Consider the following 21,449-nt stretch of genomic DNA (forward strand, 5'->3'; position numbering starts at 1 on the left):
CACGTCAGAGAGATCAGACGCAACATGCCACCCGCAGCTGTGATACATTATTTGTAAACTGAAGGGGGGGGGGGGGGGGGGGAAGGGCAGAATGGCATAAAAGATAACGGGTTACTGACGTCAGCTGCATCGGGACACCATGCGGAATCAGCAGCGACGAGCAATATGTGTACCAGATCAGGATTCGAACCTGGGACCTGCTGCTTACTAGGCAGGTGTCTTAACCTTTGCGCCACAGTACTACCGCACCCGCGAGGCCTATCCCGGCACGCCTCACAGCCGACCCACATCCCCACTGAGGGTCATCTGCCGTCAGTCCCTGTCCATTCCCTCCGTGTTCGCTCATCTGAGATTTCCGCAGGAGGTCCGATGTACTTCTATGTTCAGACTGAGAAAGGTGGATCCGTTGCCCATCAAGTAGGATCAGTTATATGAATTCTTGATGTCTGTTGTTTCAGAGATCTCTAGTAACCAGGAGACTCAGGTTCGAATTCTGGTGTGGTACACATTTTCGCCCGTCGCCGAGTAATATCCCGATGGAGCTGACTTCAGTAATCCTTTCGCTTTCCCTTCTCCCTCATCCACCTTCAGTTTACTTATAATGTATCACAGCTGTGGATTCCGCGTTTTGCCTGTTCTTTCGCATTCAGACATCATGCCTAGATGGGCGATGGAGCTTCTTCATTGCGGATGCAGTGGTACGTCCGACCTGTGTAGGAACCTCAGAGGAGCGAGCATGGAGGAAATGGGAAAGACTGCACAGACATTGCGCTCGGTGGGGATGTGGATCGGCCGTGAGGCGCGTCTAGATGGACTGCACAGTTGCATTGAGACTGTGTATCGGACGGAGCAGTGGTTAACATACCTGCCTAGCAAGCAGCAGATCCCGGGTTTGAATCCCGGTATGGTTCACATATCGCTCGTCGCTGCTGATTCCGCATAATGCCCCGATGCAGCTGACAACAGTTCTCCCCGCCCTTTCCTTTCTCCTCCCCTCCACCTTCAATTTACATATTAGTAATTTTAAGCCATTATAATCTCAGCCGGCCGCTGTGGCCGAGCGGCTCTAGGCGCTACAGTCCGGAACCGCGCTGCTGCTGCGGTCGCTGGTTCGAATCCTGCCTTGGCCATTGATGTGTGTGATGTCCTAAAGTTAGTTAGGTTTAAGTAGTTTTACGTCTAGGGTACTGATGACCTCAGATGTTAAGTCTCATAGTGCTTAGAACCATTTTGAATTATTTTAAGTATATGTGAAACATATTTGGTACGTGCGTGTGGGCAAAGCCACGGGTATAAAGCTCATCATAAGCCCCAAGAACAGTTTCGGTCAAATTTGGAAGACATTCAAGTCGTAGTCTGGAAAGAAATGCTGTAGAGGTAAGAACCACCAAGCTCCTGCTGGGGTGAGTGTGATAACATTATGAAACGTTGTAAGAGGTCCGAGGAGATGTAATTTTATGTAAGAGGTCCGAGCAGATGTATTTTTATGTAAGAGGTCCGAGCAGATGTAATTTTATGTAAGAGGTCCGAGCAGATGTAATTTCGATGTATTGCTCATGCGCTGCCTGCGATATGCAAGGTATAAGAGAATCGCTGACCAGAGAGCAGCAGTGTTGACTGAGTAGAAACTTTGTAGCTGTAGCAGTAAGTTGTTGCTACTCGCTAGTCTACGCTTGTCTGGAGTCTGCTCTGGTCTGGTATAGTGTATCATCTTGGCTGGCCGGTCGCGGTGCAGCGATGCCGGAGCCTTCGTATTATTGTATAAGGTAAAAAGCAGCCTCGCGCATATCTAGTAATGTATCTGAACTCCCATGTAAATCTTTTAAAAATGTCCTAATAATAATCTTTGTCATATAAAGTAATTTTTTTACAAGCATTCATTTCAATTTAAAGAATTTACTAATTTCTCCAATCCATGATCATTCCGATTTTTGCAAAAGAAAAATCAGTTGCTTCCTTTCATAAATGACAAATCTATCGGCCAGTACTGCACAGAGCTGTACCGGAAAATGTTACTGTAAGAGCAGATAGTTGGCGACTTTATTGAGTTAAGAATTTTTGCCTTTTATTCAGAATAATCTTACAGGGCCATGACGCAGCACTGCTGTCGTCCAAAATTTACCAGGTTACTGAATTTATTTTTTATTACGAGGTTTAGGAATTTTTCTGTTTCGAGCTTACATTAAATGAGAAAAGGATTTTGTGGGTACATTAAATGGGAAACAAATTTTGTGTGGAGGTTAAATGTGAATGAATTTCTGTAGGGAGGTTACAAATGGGAACCAATTTTGTTCTGAGGTTACACAAAAATTAGAATCATATTATTATTATTAGATTAATAATTAATTAGATTAATAAAATTTTTTATTGAATTACTGTGCTGATAAACCTCTTACAGTATTTGATTTTCAAACAGCTGAGCAGATCTGAATATACTCAGACATTTCGCTCTTTACCTATTCTGATCAACACTAAACTGACACAATATTTTTTAGCGCAGCGCAATCTGACTTTCAATAATCCCTACAAGAGAATGACCCTGACTGAATTAACCTATACGTTTCACAAATCACTTACATCACAAAAATTTTGTTTACTCAAACTACTGCAATACAGCGAGCGCCACTACTGCCAGCTAAATAAAAGGTTCAAGTTACTGATGGCACTAAATACTGATGGGCATAGTTAGCAAATGAAAGATTTTGATAGAGAACAAACAATGTATTTACCTTAACAGTGATCAAAAGTCACAATATATATAGCAATTCCTGACATCCATTCTTACAAATGTACTGTTTCTGATGGACACACGTCCAGATCATCCGCTCTCAAAAATCCGCCATCTCACTTTCCCACATCCACCACTGCTGGCGGCTCACCTCCAACTGCGCAACGCTACGCGCTATTAACAGCCAACTGTTCAACAGTACAATGGCAGACAACAATGCAAACTAGCCACAGACTGCACACAGCACAGCCTGTGATTTTCATACCGAGCGCTACGTGGCGTTACCAGTAAGAAAATCTAAGCAGCCTACTTACAACGTGGAAAGACAAGGAGGTAGGAGGGAGGGATAGACAGCTAAGGGGAAGGAGGAGATGGACACAGAGTGAGGGAGGGGGGGGGGAGGGAATTGACAAAGAGAGTAGGAGGAGGAGATGGAGAGAGGAGGAAGAAGCAGATGGACAGAGAGGTGATTAGCAGATTGACAGACCGAAGGGGGGGAGGGGGGAGGATTAGATGGACAGATATACGAGGAGCAGAAAATGGACAGAGTGTAGGGGATGGAGGAGGTGGATAGAGAGAGGGGTGGGAGAGATGAACAGAGACAGAGGAGGAAGGGGTTGAACTAACAGAAGATTGGAATGTTCACCATCATCATCACCATCTTCATCATCGTGAAACCCTGATGAGGATGATGTGCTTTGAAATTTATGTTGGCGAATAACTGAAATGACAGCACATTTATTTTATTGTTAAATAAAGTTCGCTAACACTGTCAAGCAGAAGGTATGCGGTCGAACCATCCCTTCCTTTCGAAGATTTAATGATTATTTTTCATTTATATTAGGAATTGAAAACCCACCTGATCTTGACTTCATGGGTTTTGAATCTCTAACATAAATAAAAAATAATCATTAAATCTTCGAAAGGAAGGGATGGTTCGAAGAAATTCCTTCCATTCGACCGAAGAAATGTCGGAAAAATCACATTATTTAGATGAAGTGATTTATGGAGTCCACGGCAACCGCGTGGTGGTAACTTGGTCGCACGCAATCAGTCAGCGCCCTCTGGACATTACCTGGAAGGAGGCGAAGAGCTGGTCGGCGAAGAGCCACGTTATTTCCACGCGTCGGTCTTCGCTGTACGAAAGCCCCAGCAGCAAGGCGTAGTGCGCCCCGAACAGGGGCACCAGCACCAGCGTCGAGCGCGCCAGACGCCTGAGAAATGGAGAAAACAGATTTCAGCACATGACACGTGCGGTCTTACCTCCTCTGATTGGGCCTCAATATCGCAGTGACTGTAGCTGTAATGTTTATGTCTGTCAAGGGGGCCACAGAGGAAGTATTCAAACCATGTAATCACGAGGAACGAAGTAAATTCATTAAATCTCGGAACGATGATGCACATTTACAAGGCAACGTCGTAGGGATTGTTTCTGAATCAAACAGTTTGTCGAAGTTCACCAGGAAGGGAGTAAATTCATTAAATCTCGAAACGGTGATGCACCTTTACAAGACAACGTCACGGATATTGTTTCAGAACCAAACAGTTTGTCGAAGTTCATTTAATCAGTCGTGTTGCTGAAAGACAACAGCAGTTTGCCAATTCCAAATAAATAGTTCAAATGGCTCTGAGCACTATTGGACTTAACAGCTGAGGTCATCAGTCCCCTAGAACTTAGAACTACTTAAACCTAACTAACCTAAGGACATCACACAACACCCAGGCATCACGAGGCAGAGAAAATCCCTGACACCGTCGGGATTGGTCTTGTGCGGGTACCAGTGTAAAATAAATTGCGAAATTTCCGTACTGTTGTCCATGGGACGGGCAATTCTTGTGACACCGCACGAGCACTAGCACCACCCGGGTTACGTGCTGCAGGCTCAGTTACAGCAACAGCGATCTCGTTAATAGCTTCCACAGGGATAGGACGCCTTCCTCTTCCAAATGCCACACCACGCGCAACCTTGTGTCCGAATTTCTTTATCAACCTCTTTAAACCATTTAATGACTTCCGACTTCTCCTCAGACCTTTCAGTCTACGATACTTTCCCTATGGAGCAATGTAATTACTGTCGCTCACACAGAACATTTTCTCTAACAGCCCACGATCTCGTTTCTGAGCAGCCATACTGTTCACTCACATAATATGACAGAGTGAATGTCAGACAGTTATAGAAACAGTGTACAGCTCCAGGCTTTTACCTGGTGCCCAAACTAGAAAAAAATTGTTTTCCAACGTAAATCGGCTTCACATTAACGCGTTAGCGTATCTAACAAGTTCCGCTGTCATTCGATAATTACAGCCTACACCGGACGTCTCTGGAATGCACTTTAATTAAAATCATCCGGCTAACGTCGGAAGTTTCATGACGCTGTTCGCGAGTGAAGTTTTTGTATTTAGAGAAGTCACAAAGCTAGAAAGTAGTGGCGATATGAGACCTGCAGAGGGTCGAGAAGTGGTACAGGTTTATCTTTTGAACCTCAGTACAAGCAAACGTAACGCACTGCGCATTAATAGGGGAATAGATCTATAAAGTATGATTATATGGTATATGAACAAGCACTGGGCTAAACAAAGCCATTGTATGTCTGACAGTATGTGTATGGGTCGGTTTATAGTGGAAAGTCCATTTATAACAACAGGAAAGGCAGGTGTCACACTGAAATTCTTTAGAAGGATCTTGAGGAAGTGTGGTCCATGTATTTACATAGTTTCATAATTATCACTAGGCTGACACTTTAGTATTACTCGTCTGAGACAATTACCAAATAGGATTGATGGAGGTAATGCAGAAGGTGCAAAGAAGAACAGGGCGTGTCGTCACAAGTTGATTTAACGAGCATATAAGAGTCACAGAGACAGTGGTGAAATACGCGAGAGAAGCGTTGTGAGCCACGGTGCGGTCCACTAATAAACTTTCGAGGATGTACGCTCCTAGAAGATTCAACCGATATTGAAGTGTCGTAAGCACAGCAGGCACAACCAGATGTCACCACAGGAGCCGATAGGTCGACAACCCACTCCAGAGACAGCGTACAGCTCAGCTATTGCTGCATCAAGAAGTTCCAGCGGTGGCGCCGCCAGAGGATATGCGCCGGCGCCACAGCAGAGCGGGCAGTTCCAGGTCAGCTCGACTACCGAGAAGACAGCCTTCTACTTGTGTACTTCGCAACCCACTGTCTGCTTCTAGCGAGTCCACACCAGCCCGTCTTCAGTCAACATCCTAGTGGGACAAGAACTGTTTACTATCCGGCTGTAAAGGATGAGCCAGACAATAAGGGATTTTACTTTATTATATTAGCCTCCAAACGGTAGCTCCATTTTTCCATTACGGCCAAGCCACGGCCGGCAGTGTTAGCTGCCTGTAAATTCTTTCCTCCCACGGTCTAGTAACAGGAAGTCAGCACCGAGGAAGGGCACCTTGTTCACGCGCCTCTCTCATGTGCTGACGAGGTAACGCCACCCCAGGCGTCGCTTAGCAGGCGGCCCTCTGGAAAATTCCATGCCGCCGGCACGGTTTGCTCAGTCCTGACCAATCAGGGTGGAGAAAGCCGCGTGGTGTGTCGAACATACCCGGCCGCCCGTCGCGGAACCCGCTCTCTTGTATTCTTGCTCACCCGCGAGTCGGATGCGCGCCCCGTAGCATTGAACATCTCCTGCTTCTCCCGGTGCTGCGGCACTGTGGACTTAGTTTTGGCAGCCAACTTTCGGTAGCTTCGCCAACTATGTCTCGCCCAATTCTACGTTCTGGCTCACCCTCACCTCCCTAGGCCTATGTAACCCCTGTCGACATGCTTTCGCCAATAAATGGCCTTTATCTAAAAATTACCCTTTTCATTCCATAACGCCCACCGCCTGCCCATACACCCATCCTGTATACTGCCTTACCTTCTGGAATGAAAGTTCAGGATCCGCTGCCTGAGTCGATTCGTATGAAGTTGAGTATTCGCTAATGAATGTGTGCATTCTTGTTACTTATCATCATCAGTGTTTCAGTGTTCTACTCCTTCTAATCTCATAGTGTTTTCCTCAGTACCCTATCAACAGTTGAAGGTTGTTGTATCAAATGCACGATACAACAGATGTATTGCTTACTCCTATAGTCAAGTATATTTATTTATTTATTTATTTATTTATTTATTTAACCTGGCAAGATTAGGGCCATCAGGCCCTCTCTTACATCTAACCAGGCATTCTACTTATTTTACATTCATATGTTTTAGTAGGCATGTTAAACTACATCTAGTACAAAAAGTGAAATAAACAATTTGAAAGGTACACCTGGAAAAATACATACATATAGAGTTTATATTCGTAGGTCACAAGTACTGTTATAATTAGACATTATTGAAGAGACAGATTTTAGATAGGAGTGCCGGCAGCAGGGAGTATGAGGGAGACTCATGGTGAAGGGAGGAGAAGAATAGAGACATGATGAAACATAATTAAGGAAATATAAAGGAAAAGAAGATTGCGTGGCTAATAGAGAAAGATGAAGAGGAAGGCATCTCAGGAGCAAGATAGGAGACGCTAGCTTTGCTATTTGACAGATGAGGGGATTGTCCTTGTACATTAATTTTGTGGAGAACTTTGTGAGGATGATAGTAGGAAATACTTCAACTTCTTCTTAAAAGCAGCAGGAGATCGAATTTTGCGCAAGGTAAGGGGCAGTTTGTTCCAGAGGCGGACAGCGGCAACTGAGAAGGAGTTTGCAAAAGTTTTTGTTTTGTGAGTGGGCACAGTTAGGATACCAAATAAGAGTGACCTCGTGTTTCGATTATGATGACATGACAGGTTTTTAATCTCTGAAGCAAGGTACTGGGGTGCTTGCGCGATGAGGAGTCGGTGGAGTAGACATAGAGTGTGGTAGTCACGCAATTTGTCCGGCCGCAGCCACCCTAGCTCGGAGTATGAAGCACTAACATGATCATATCGGCGAATGTTGCAGGTGTAACGCACACAGGCATTCATGGTTAGCTCTAGTCGTCTTTTGTTTTCACTACTCATGCCTTGTTGAATCACATCACAATAGTGGAGGTTCGGTAGAACGAGTGCTTGCACGAGCTGGCGTTTCAAGTCTTGTGGAAATATGTTCCGAAACTTTTTGAGAGCATAGAGACAAGCAGACGTCTTTCGGCACACTGCGACTGTATTCTCCGCCCAGTTGAGATGCTCATCCAAAGTTACACCCAAGTTCTTCACTGTTTTCTGATATGGTATTGGAGTACCGTCGAGCAGAATAGGAGGTAGCCGTTCGCGGAAATCTGAACTTATTAATTTCTGATGGGCTATTAAGATTACTTGCGTCTTTTTTGCATTTAGTTTAAGCCCCAGGTTTTTCGCCCAACTCACTACTGAAGACAGATCATCATTCATCTGAGCGATTGCAGTGTTTACATCTTCAGGTCTGACGCTTAGGTAGAGCTGGAGGTCGTCGGCATAGAAATGATATTTACAGGAGGACAGAACCGACGAAATATCGTTGACATATAAAGAAAACAAAAGTGGTCCTAAGACTGATCCTTGTGGCACTCCCGACGAAACATGTTTCCAGGAAGATTTTTCATTTACGCAGACAACACATTGCTGTCTGTCTTTTAAGTAGCTTTCAAACCATCTCATTGCACTGTCAAAGAAATTAAGCTGTTGCATTTTTCTGAGCAATATGTCAAAGTTAACAGTGTCAAAAGCTTTGCTGAAGTCCAGTAGCGTCAATATTGTTGCCTTTCGATTGTCGATGGCATATTTCAGGTCATCAGTTACTTTAATTAGAGCAGTGTTTGTGCTGTGATGTTTACGGAAACCGGATTGAAATTTGTCATATAGGCTGAATTCATGCAAGTGTTCAGTGATTTGGTCATGAACAATATATTCAAGTGCTTTGGAAACAGCAGGCAGTATGCTAATTGGTCGGTAATCACTAGGCAGTTGCGGGTTTTCGATCTTAGGGATGGGTCGAATTAGGCTTCTTTTCCATGCAGTGGGATATATTCCGTTCACGAGGGAAAAATTAAATATGTCAGTTAAGACAGGTACTAAGATATCGGCAACATTCTTAATCATGGTTATACCGATACTGTCGTTGCCTATTGCATCAGAAGAGATTCTCATTATTGCTTTTCTTGCCGTATTTGTTGTTACATGTTTTAGATGGAAGGTATCGTTGTTAGTTATCCTGTTTGGGGATTCTTGTGGACGGTAATTATCAGCTGTGCTGGTATTTAGAGGTGCAGAGAAGAATTCATTTAATTCGTTAGCTGACACATGAAAAGTAGTTTCCGATTTTGCCTTTCCGACCCCCAAGCTACGGAGATTCTTCCATAGAGTCGTGGGCGTCAGATCGCTGCATACAAGGGAGCGAGCGTGCCTGATTTTAGCATTGCGAATGCATTGTTTCACTCTGTTCCGTAGCTTTCTATATTCTTCGAAACGCTCGGGTTTCGGATCTGCCTTGAAACGCCTGTGGGCAGCATCCCTATTAGTCATCATTTGACGTAATTCAGCTGTCAGCCAGGGAGCAGGAGATTTTCTTACACGGATTGTGCGCACAGGTGCATGTTTGTCATAGAGGGCAGTGAGTTTATCACCAAGTTCATTAATTTTGCCGTCGATTGTGGGTTTTCTGATTATTTGATGCCATGAGATTTCTGAGCAATCGGCTGTTAGAGCGTCAAGGTCAATACGTTTCATGTTCCTACAAGTTATGTAACGCGATTTGATCCTTGGGGGCTGCACAGAGTAGGCCAGGAATATTACATCATGTGCTGAGAGGCCAGGGGCCGATGTTTGACCAACATCTCTTACTTTGTCAGTCTGTTTCGTTGCGATTACGTCTATAAGAGTATGGCTGTGCGCCGTATGGTGTGTAGGTTGTAATGGAAGAATGTTCATGCTATTGCAACTAAACAGTCTTCTTAGGTTTATTGCGGAGGGAGTGTCTCTTAGCAGGTCTATGTTCAAGTCACCCATTACGATGACATGTTCGTATTGACACTGAAGTGAATGTAATTCCGACTGGAAGGAACTCATTGAGCTTATTTTTGGCGGCTTGTAAACGACGCCAGTCAAGAATTTCCGACTTTGTATATTTATTTCAATGAACATGAATTCAGCCTCTTTTTCTTCAGCAGGATTTGACGTACATAAGACTTTCGCTTTGAGATCTGTTCGTATATACGCGCCGACCCCGCCACCTCGCTTTTTTGATCTGTCTGCCCTAAGAAATGTGTACCCTGGGAGATGAAAAGATGCAGAGGATATGTGTGGTTTCAACCACGTTTCGGATAAGAGGATTACGTGGTAGTTTAGTTGGTTGAAGAGGAGGCTAAGTTCTTCGTAATGCGCAGGTAAAGACTGGATGTTACAGTGAGCTGTTAAAAGCTCTGACGCGTTCCGCCGAGCTACCTGGAGTAGGGTGGCAGACTGGTTTGTCCCTTTGTTAGGCACTACCTGCCGCGAGGGGCACTGGCCGCTGCTTCCGCCAAGTGACATAACACAGGGGTGTCCGAGATTTTGCACGCCCTGTTTGTGACACCGCGAGTGCCGAAAGAAAGGCGCCTGCTAAAGATTTTCTGAGGTTGCGGGAGTATAGAAAATGGATTAGTGGTATTCTGTGCAAGGAGAATATGACCAAAAATAGTGACGGCTGTGTGTCACTGTGTATCCTCTGTCGTAAGAGGAGAAATGTAATTAGCGTATTTGAAACAGCTTAGAGTGGAAATAAGGGAGAAGGGAGTGATTTAAGAGGCCGATGCTGCCAGCAGAGAGAAGTAAGCTTAGTAATTAATAGATTATCGTAGGAAGCTAGAATTAAATTGAAATTTACTGAAGTGATACTGGTAGTGATTATCGTAGGAAGCTACAATTTGATTGAAATTTGCTATAGTGATACTGATAGTGATTTTTGTTATGAACAATTTAAACCGAAGAGATGGGTGATTAATGAACTAAAGGACAGACTAATAATTGCAATAGAACTATTTCAGAACGGAAGAGAATAAACTGAGAAAATGAAAAAAAGAATTAGCAGTAACTAAAATTAAGTAATGGTTAGAGCTACAGACACAAAAAAATAGTGAAAAGTTAATACAGTTACAAAAACAATTAGTTGAAGGTACAAATATGGGTATAATTAAAAATTTAATAAAATTACAAGACTATATCTGAGTATTGGGGCTGTTACAATTGCAAATGGTGTTAAGTTTGCACTTTTGGCTCGAGTAACTTCACTTAATACTATTCAGTTCTGTCATGTTTGTGACTGTCTTCTTTCCAGCTGCTGTCTTAATGATTACTCTGCCATCCTGAGTCCACACATTCTGAAGACCGAAATGGGATATGGCACTGTTTAAAATCTTTAGCCGTTCGTGTGTCAGATCTTCCCTTATTGTAAGCCCTGTCCTTGCTAACTTCTTCTTCGGGGTAAAGATCTCTGCCCTTTTTCGGTACGAGACTAATTTAATTATTATTGGACGAGGTTTGGTGGCACCTGGTAATTTTCGTCCCACCCGATGGCTCCTGTCAATGTCTGCCTTGGTCACTTCAACGCCTAATTTTTCACGCGCAACCTGTATAAGCAGGTTGTCCGTGTCTTCTTCCTTATTTTCTACTACTCCAAACAGTCGTAGACTATTTCGCCTTTGGTACTGTTCTAGTTCGTCAGTTGCGGCAGATAGTTTGACTTCCAACTCTCGTGCCTTTTTCTCGTATTCAGACACAGACTTTTTTAGTGCTGTAATTTCGGCAGTATTGGCCTCAACAGTTTCACGCATTTTGGCCAATACTGCTGCCGTTACAGTATCTGATATAGTGCCTGCTATCAGATCGAGATTGTTTTTATCGCGGAGCGCAGCGTTTACCTCAGAGCGGACCAGCTCCGCTATACCGGGAGCCGCGGCCGCACCTTCCGCCAAGAGCGGGCCCGCCGCACCTGCTGCTTCCCCGCTGCTGGACGCGCTGCTGTTCACTCTTCTGTTTACCATTTTCTCGAAGATATTGGCGAAGCACAGAAAAAAAATAGCACTACTGCACAGAACACTGTTGTTTTCACGATTTCCACTTGTACTAGACAACACCACCTGCGAGAACACCTTCGAATTCAACTAAATTTCGCGAGCCGAACTTAACACGTGTTACACTGCAGCCGCCATGACACAATATTCCACGAAAAAGCAATTAATGTGAAATTAGAGACATTCGACGTCGTATGGAGGCTTAGCAATAATCATTCTCCCCGAGCAACATTTGCGACAGTAACCCCTTTAGATGCAGACGTAAAAGATAGCGGAATCGGAACAAGACTGCAGTCTACTCACATGTAACGCGCCCTCCGCCGCTGCAGCGTAGCCGAAGCGCGCACTTTGAGCAGCAGCATGCGCACCAGGTTGAGGAACAGCGCGAAGCTCACCTGCAACCGTTAGCACTGAGTAAGCCCAGCCACAGACTCTCACAGACATCTACCACAGTAACCATGAAAACACCATCATTTGTACCCCAGTGTAAATGGCAACTAATCGTTTTGCATAGTAATATAGCTACACTGTACTTTCAGTGCATCTCAGTGCTAGAGGTAGCGTACTAGAAAAATCGCTAAACAATTTTGACCCACTTTTAAATTACAAATGGTCAATCAAGTTACGGAAATGAGGCACGGAGCTTTGTAGACAGCCCCTACAATAAATAATGTGAAAGGTGCTACAAGCATAATCAAAGAGAATCATGAACCTAAACAAAGTTCAATCATTTCTAAAAATTTGAGTTCTCATTTTTCCACTGTTTTGGATGATATACACATATCTCTAGATAACAATTTAGTGTGAATCTTTCGTCGAAAGAGCAACGATTAGTAATTGTTTGCTTCAGGTAGAGAGTAGAGGTGAGTGTGGATGCTTGGAACACTTTTCAGACTTGTGCATGTAGCCAGTCCTTCAATCGAAGTTTAGTTTCTTTGTCATCCCATTTTGAAATGATAGCATTCACTTTTGTGTATTGCACTCTTTTTCTGAAATTACAAGGATTACTTCAGAGAAGTTAAGTTTTTTCAAAATGTGAAAACTGTTTCAATGTATGACACAGTAAGATACTTAGGAGTAAGTACACAATACGAATATAAAATTATTGCAATAAAGAAAATTTTGTCAGTAGTGTATTTAGTGCTCTACGAGTTTCATTATTACTCTAATACAAACCAAAAACAAGTAAATGAAATCAAATTTAGAAGACATATTGTAAAAAACGAGTTACAAGGTAAAACGTTTTGAAACATAAATTATCGGCAGTTAACACATTTTTACATTTTCAATACGGGGAAAAATTAACAGAACTTTCAGTTAATTTTCAAATATCACGTGTTCTATGCAGAAGATCTTCCGTTTCAAACTACAAGGTTGAGCACGACTGACGAAGAGTGGCTTAACTGCCCACACGTTATACAACTGGATTTGAAATCACTAGAACTTTACTCGCCATAAGACACTGTAACTGAAGCGTTAGTAGCTTTATTATGCAACAATTAAATATGTAGAGCTCATAATATTTACAAACGCCGCACAACGCAACATCATGCATCATAAGAGCATAATCAATAGAAAATTCCAGAAACTGCTGATGTCAGTCTCTTCTGTGCGTTCCTTCATGTGTTTCTAAAATCTTTCAGTCGACTGAAACATCGACAAAGGTATTTTGAGCTAGTGGTAGTATAGCTGACGATACCTGATTACTTTTCATAAGAACACACAATTCGATCATTTTTGTGCTTTCCAAGAAACCAGAGCAGCACTTCAACGTCTCGAATACTCGTAAACATTGAGAAAGTCACAGATTCAGTGTGTACTTACTACAAGAGCAAAGCAGTTTTGCATCACCTCTGTTCCGAGAGTTCTGGAACCTGTACAGAAAATTAGAATAGAGATCCACGTAAACATAATTTCCGCCCTTTTTGTTGCTCATGAAAACCACACATTGCATGTTGTACCACCATACAGCGAGACCTTAAGAAATGGTCAACCAGATTGCTTACACACCGGTACCTATAATTCCCAGTAGCATGTCCTCTTGCATTGATGCATGCCTGTATTCGTCGTGGCATACTATCCACAAGTTCATCAAGGCACTGTTGGTTCAGATTGTCCTACTCCTCAACAGCGATTCGGCGTAGATCCTACAGAGTGGTTGGTGGGTCACGTCGTCCATAAACAGCACTTTTCAATCTGTCCCAGGCATGTTCGATAGGGTTTATGTCTGGAGAACTTGCTGGCCACTCTAGACGAGCGATGTCGTTATCCAGGAGGAAGTCATTCACAAGATGTGCACGATGGGGGTGCGAATTGTCGTCCATGAAGACTAATGCCTCACCAATATGCTACTGATGTGGTTGTATTATCGGTTCGAGGACGGAATTTCATGACCACCAGCGGCGTACGCCGGCCCCACATAATATCATCCAAAAACAGCAGGGAACTTCCACATTGTTGCACTCACTGGACAGTGTGTCTAAGGCGTTCAGCCTGACCGGGTTGCCTCCAAACACGTCTCCGACAATTGTCTGGTTGAAGGCGTATGCGACACTCACCGGTGAAGAGAACGTGATGCCAAGCCTGAGCGGTCCATTCGGCATGTTGAAACTTCCTGGCAGATTAAAACTGTGTGCGGACCGAGACTCGAACTCGGGACCTTTGCCTTTCGCGGGCAAGTGCTCTAACAACTGAGCTACCCAAGCATGACTCACGCCCCGTCCTCACAGCATTACTTCTGCCAGTACCTCGTCTCCTACCTTCCAAACTTTACAGAAGCTCTCATGCGAAACTTGCAGAACTAGCACTCCTGAAAGAAAGGATATTCCGGAGACATGGCTTAGCCACAGCCTGGCGGATGTTTCCAGAATGAGACGAGGTACTGGCAGAAGCAATGCTGTGAGGACGGGGCGTGAGTCGTGCTTGGGTAGTTCAGTTGGTAGAGCACTTTCCCGCGAAAGGCAAAGGTCCTGAATTCGAGTCTCGGTCCGACACACAGTTTTAATGTGCCAGGAAGTTTCATATCAGTTCACACTCCGCTGCAGAGTGAAAATCTCACTCGGCATGTTGTGGGGCGCATCTGTACCGCCCCATGGCGTCATGGGCCACGCCATGGACATCGGGAGTGAGGTTGCGCATCATGCAGCCTATTGCGCACAGTTTGAGACGTAACACGACGTCCTGTGGCTGCAAGAAAACCATTATTCAACATGGTGGCGTTGTTGTCAGGGTTCCTCCGAGCTATAATCCGTAGGTATTGAACATCAACTGCAGCAGTAGCCTTGAGCGGCCTGAGCGAGTCATGTCATCGAAAGTTCCTGTCTCTCTGTATCTCCATGTCCGAAAAACATCGCTTTGGTTCACTCCGAGGCGCCTGGGCACTTCTCTTGTTGAGAGTCCTTCCTGGCACAAAGTAACAATGCGGACGCTATCGAACCGCGGTATTGACCGTCTAGGCATGGTTGTGCTACATACAACACGAGCCGTGTACCTCCTTGCTGGTGAAATGAGTGGAACTGATCGGCTGTCAGACCCCCTCCATCTAATAGGCGCTGCTCATGCATGGTTATTTACATCTATGGGCGGTTTTAGTGACATCTCTGAACAGTCAAAAGGACTGTGTGTGTGTGATAAAATATCCACAGTCGACGTCTATCTTTAGGAGTTCTGGGAACCGTGGTGAAGCAAAACCTTTTTTTTTATGTGTGTGGTTTACAGATAGTTAGGAAAGTAACCATCGTTGGATTTGAATCCTTTCCCATGAAAGGAAAATAATGATCCGAACATAGAGATGTCTTCCAGCTTTATTGATTGCAACTTTTTGGAAACCTCTATGAGTCAGTGTCTGTATTAAACGTACATATATTGTTCTATGTGACGCTCCTGTTGCTGACCACATCATGTCAATATCCTCTTATTCATGCATTACATTACGTGAACAGATGCATATTCTTATTTATATTTTCCAATTTTTCAGATACTGTAAATTTTGCCGCAATTACAAGCCATATAGTGTGTAAATATTCAGATCTGTCACACGCAGACCTGAATTAGGATTTTCTCGTTAAACGTCATTATTTCTGACTGGACAGCTGCGTTCACATGGATTGTGCCAAACTAAAGCTAATTTATGGTCATTTCTAAGACCTTCAGTCTTCACTGCTAGTAATTTGTCGCAACAGAAACTTGTCAGTACTCTATGACAGCAGTTAGAGCTCACCGAAATTTTGTTGGTACGAAGATCGAAATCCTTTTGTTTCTATAATGTTTCCAACCACACAAGCCAACTGGTTACAAATTGAGAAGGAAACCTCTGTTTACAAGTTGAGAAGGAAACCCATGGTATCATTTATGCTACATAGTTTCCAGTTTAACATTTATGGCAGTAGATTTTGCGTAATATTGTTCAATAGATAGCATATTATTGACCACTTAGGACATCCAGAAGAAACTTTGCAGAAGTTCCAATTGATATCTCTTTTTATTACCCTTACAAATATTACGCCCATTTTAAATCGATGAGTCAGCAAGCAAACGTGGGATCCTAACGGTATATCTGAGGGCAAGAAATGGTTTCTTTCAGACGGTTGTTGAAGTTGACCAAACCCTGTACAGTAAATCATCAAATTCTCAACAATCTGAATCGCTTCCCTTATTGACGACGTTTTGAAACGGGCATCGTTCCGTTTAAAACAAAGATGCCCCATGGGGTTACTAGCCACGATTAAGGCCACAACATGTAACATTTTGTAACTTTAAATGGTACCGACTCAAGAGGGATTTGCAAAGGTTATTGTTTCAATATACATGCGTACTTAAGTATGTGTTTTTCTGTGACATCTGACAATGGCTATGTGAAAAAAGGAATCGATTCGGAGTAACTTCCTTCTGCAGACTGTAAATAAGCTAAGTATCCAGCTGATTTCAATCGAGAGGCTCGGAATTATCTTTTAAGACATTTATAGCGTAATTTAAGGTAAATTATAACGTGTAGCAATCATAGACTGGAATACCAGATGGCTTTATTCAGTTTCGTACGGTCTATTTTCGGAAATGTGTGCGTACTGTGACCAATGATGGTTGTTCGACTAACAGTTTCTACACAAGTGGCCACGATTGTCTGGTTAGAGTCCATCAAGTACGTGGTCTACCCACGTGGCCTGCACGCGCCTGCAGTGTGCAACCGATTGCGTGGATACGATTCGTGAACGTTGGCGGAAGTTGCCGAAGATTACCGATGCTAATTATAACCGTGTGAGCGGATGTACACCCGGCCACGCGTGTGGCACAGCCGCGTAAGAACTTGTTCACAGCTTTGCGAATTTCATGCGTCTGCAACCACTTCCATGTGGGCTGCGAATCTGCAGTGTGCACATGCGTGATGCCCTTCACTTACTTCTAAACAAGGACGTAGTTTGTGTGAATGACGAATAACGGATATGGATATAAACTATTATTGGTTATTTGTGAATAACAAATATTCATGTGTGGATTAATAATGTTCAGAATCCGATGTCATTTAGTGCTCAAATTCTCTGTCATTTATTATACGAATGTACTTCTTGTTTCTTTTAAATCAGTTTTCAGAACAACTTTTTTTTCAGAACTCTCATCAGAAACTTTCTTTGATTTTCGGAGATTTATCGTTGTGACACTAAAGTAAACATGCTTTACACATGTAAATGTAATACACTTCCGAATTCGTCTTTAGCCGTGATACTGATATATAACTTCCAACTCACAACCTTCTTCAGCAAAAGTTGAGAAATTATCAATTCTACAGTAGCTTTTGGAAAATAATTCGTTGTGATTCCACATTAACTTCGCTTGTCAAATCACATTCCAAATGAAATATTCTTTTTCTGCCATAACATCATTTGAAACTCGTGACCCGTTTTCTTCGACATTTTCTCGGCTATTATGTCTCTGTAGTTTCCTTTTAGCCTCCCTTGTTTGTAGACAGCAATATGGGTGAACTACGGTAATTGTTTTTAAGATATTGCAGTTTATGTAGAAAGGCGAGAGTCATCCAATCGTCTCTCTTGACACTTAAACTCTGCAAAAGTTGCAAGTGTACTGCAATATTATGAGCTCTCTTCAGAAATTTCTGAATCTCAAAGCTCTATGCAACTGCTCTACGTAACTACTCCACATTTTAAGGCCAAGCTTACTCAGAGTTTGTCCTGAAACACTTTGGATGACTTTGGACGTCCAGTAGCAATTCATAAACGCTGTAGGAGATTTATTAAAAGTCTAGTGGTGTTAGTCGATAAGAACGAATTAGTTGTTGCTTGTTTCATTCATTTTGTATCACTACAAGCATAAACGAAATGCGAATTATGTCAAGGAGATAAGGATTCCGATAGTGTTGGAAATCTAAGAAAGGTATTGAAAAGTAAGAGTATTCTCGTCGTTTGCTGCTTACGTAGAGTTCCTGCGCCTGTCAGCGGCAGGAGGGGGAGACGTACTGCCAGGAGCAGAGGCAGTTGAACAGAGCCGATTCTGTACGGATGCGACGCACTCTGCAGTCCGTCTGCGACAGTCAAGCTGCAGTAGCCAATAAAACAATGGCGGTGCACTGCAACCCGCGCACTGGGCAGCTACGGTTTCCTGGATGCAGCGGCCATTAGAACGTGTCGGGCTGCACGGCAGCCAACTAGCTCGGCGCAGCAAGCTGTGAACATTGTGTCTCGCGGAGAACGCAAGTGGCTGCCGTCAGTGCCTGGGCACTTGTCGAAGCAGACAGACGTTGACAGCTTGTAGGGCCTAGAGGAATTTCCAGTGGTGGAGGGACACTTACAGGATGTCTTCAGATTTGTAGCGTTCTCTTTCTGGCACGTAAGTTTGTACAAGACAGCACGCTTTTGTCGTGGTGTAGCGTCGCAAGTTGATCCGCGGGAACGTTTGTTTCAGGATAGCTTGCTGTGTGTAACTTCTAGAGAACCTGTATAGGGAGAGAGTGGCCAACCGGACGATACGGCGGCCATTTTTCTGCCAAACTGCGGGCGGGACTTTTGAATGGCCAGTGGTGGAGTAGGGGCGTACACACTCACCGAATGAAAAGCACAAGACAATATGGCGAAATCATTCGTTAAATGTCTTTGTTTATAAGAATAATGTGTTATAATAATTTTCACTCAGCCAATTTACAGGTCTGTTTTCAAATTTAACTATGTATATTGAAAGTTGTTTTATGTGAAGTAAAAAGCAAACTTCGCATAGATAAGAGTACTTGGTTTGTTTCCACAAGGCTCCTGTTTGGTTTATGTCAGCCCTGTTGACTGCGACTGCCCACTGCTTTCGTCTTTCTTCATCGCGTGGAAATGCTAACATGCGAAACCCACCTTCGCCTCTACTGGAACAACCAAATGCAGCACAACCTAGCATCGTTTATGAACGTCTGCAGAACGAATCACTGATGTCAAAAACAATACTGTACAATTACTAACGTGTTGACTTCAAACATGTAGGCCTACCGATTTCATCACAAAACGCTTCATTATTTCAACTCGTATTTAAGATCGCAAACGCTAATTACGTACTAAAAACGATATACAATTAAATCGAACATGCATGCACAACGCTTAACAAGTCTCTCGATAATTCAAATACCTTTTAATCGTTTCCAAAAGTCCTCTGAACTTCAATTCAACTCAAAAGTACGGCGAACATAGGAAGCGCGAGAGAGGTTTGGCGCCATTTTTCTGGCAAAGCTAATCAACCAATCACAGGCAACTTCACCTATGGCCACTCTCTCTCGCTAGTAACTTCGGGGGCTGACTGACATCTAGCGGTCTACCGGGGGACACATATGCAGCTGTCACTGCCTGCCGTGGGAAAACTGTTCAATATCTCTTACTGAACGCGTACTTTCACCATCTATAATAATCTAAATAAAGGATAGTTGTTTTGTGTAATCGCTTTCGAAATTTGTATACTGCACCTTGTATTTAATAGAAAATCTCAGCTTTCTAGCGGGCATATTTTCGGATATAGAAAAATTTACTTTAAAGTTAGAAAAATTACACATAAGAAAGGAAATTCACCTGGAAACATTTATGACTTGGTTTTCGTTGTCAATTGAAATACTTACCTGAAGTATCATGGTGTAGCATTATTTAACTGTAATTTTAAAATGAAATTACAACGAAATAAACACCCTTAGCTGCTTGCTGGCGTTGACATAAGTCAACGGGGACAGATGAAAATGTGTGCCCCGACCGGGACTAGAACCCGGGATCTCCTGCTTACATAGCAAACGCTCTATCCATCTTTTTTTTGTTTTTTTGTTTTTTTCTTTTTTTTACTTTTTTTCGCGCTGACAACTCAGCTACTCTTTTTTTATTTATTTAAAGGAGGTGGGGGAGGGCGGGGAAGGCAGAGCGATCAGGGGTCGTAACCCGAGGCCTGGTCACAGTGTCCCCCCCTTCCGTCAAGGAATCAGGGATGGGAAGGGGAAATCTTTTGTGGGAATTATTATTTATTTATTTATTTTATTTACTGTTTTTAATACATTCTTAATATGGTTTTACTTCATACCACAACAAAAATAAATGTATCTAGGACCGCATCGTGCTCTGAGAAAAAGAAAACAATATCTCGGCACGTTCCTACACCGAGGTAATGTGTATGGGGAAAACGAAAAGAAAAGTGCTTCATACAGGATGCAGAAGGGTGTGCGCTACTCTCCTTACGCTTCATCATCCAGGTACGTCTTCACGTATATCTTGTTATTTCACCGAGAATCGAACTTAGTCTTGTCAGCTCACTCAATGGGTATCTTCTCGTACCTGTTGATGATGCAGCTGCGTGGAGGGTCGCGTAGGGCACTCCCTAAGTAATTAGAAAAATACTGTCTGTATTTTGGGTTCCGTACGATCTTGCAATGACGTTCTTGCAGGTAGTTCCAAAAGTCGAATACATCCTTAGGTCCATCGTGAAATATGTAACGTACCGCATGTGGTGTCACCGCCAGACACCACACTTGCTAGGTGGTAGCCTTTAAATCGGCCGCGGTCCATTAGTATACGCCGGACCCGCGTGTCGCCACTGTCAGTGACAGCAGACCGAGCGCCACCATACGGCAGGTCTAGAGAGACTTACTAGCACTCGCCCCAGTTGTACAGCCGACGCTCATAGCAATGGTTCACTGACAAATACGCTCTCATTTGTCGAGACGATAGTTAGCATAGCCTTCAGCTACATTTGCTACGACCTAGCAAGGCGCCGTATTCAATTGATAATTAATATTATGAAGCATGTACCGTAACGGGAGATGTTCTACAATTGTGGATTAAAGTTAAGTATTACATCATCTACGTACTTTATTCACAATTCTCAAGATATTGTCCTGTTCCAGACCTCACGCCAGTCAGCGTGTAATTAAACGCGTGCATTTCGGCCTCCTCTAGAAAAACAGTGTTGGCTCTTCTGCCAACACTACACCGCATGCGCACGGATCCACGTGACAGCGTTGGTCTTGGCGCGCGGGAAATACTGTTGATCCGGAAATAGTAGAAACCGAGGTGTAATGTGTTCCAGAGTCACTCGTAGAAAATACGACAAAATTTGTCGCAACCAAGCGCCATACGTCTTCTGCCGCGCCACATGTGAGACGGTGTTCGTCCGTGTCTGGTATCCCGCGGTCTACGCAGAGAGGCGATTCCACCATGTTTACCTTGTGGAGGCGTGATCGGGTGATCTGTTT

General features: G+C 43.5%; 1 protein-coding gene across 1 annotated transcript in view; it reads right to left on the reverse strand.

Annotated features, from left to right (window-relative positions):
- The window catches only part of LOC126456633 (secretin receptor-like), a 198,241-nt gene that overhangs the window by 76,679 nt on the left and 100,113 nt on the right, over positions 1 to 21,449 (reverse strand). The window contains exons 8-9 of the mRNA XM_050092377.1: positions 12,047 to 12,138; positions 3,804 to 3,942 (exon numbers count right to left, since the gene is read on the reverse strand). Coding sequence (XP_049948334.1) covers positions 3,804 to 3,942; positions 12,047 to 12,138 — 231 coding nt within the window. The remainder of the gene's footprint in view (positions 1 to 3,803; positions 3,943 to 12,046; positions 12,139 to 21,449) is intronic.

Source organism: Schistocerca serialis, chromosome 2 (assembly GCF_023864345.2).
Source record: "Schistocerca serialis cubense isolate TAMUIC-IGC-003099 chromosome 2, iqSchSeri2.2, whole genome shotgun sequence".
In the NCBI taxonomy this organism is placed as follows: Eukaryota; Metazoa; Arthropoda; class Insecta; order Orthoptera; family Acrididae; genus Schistocerca; species Schistocerca serialis.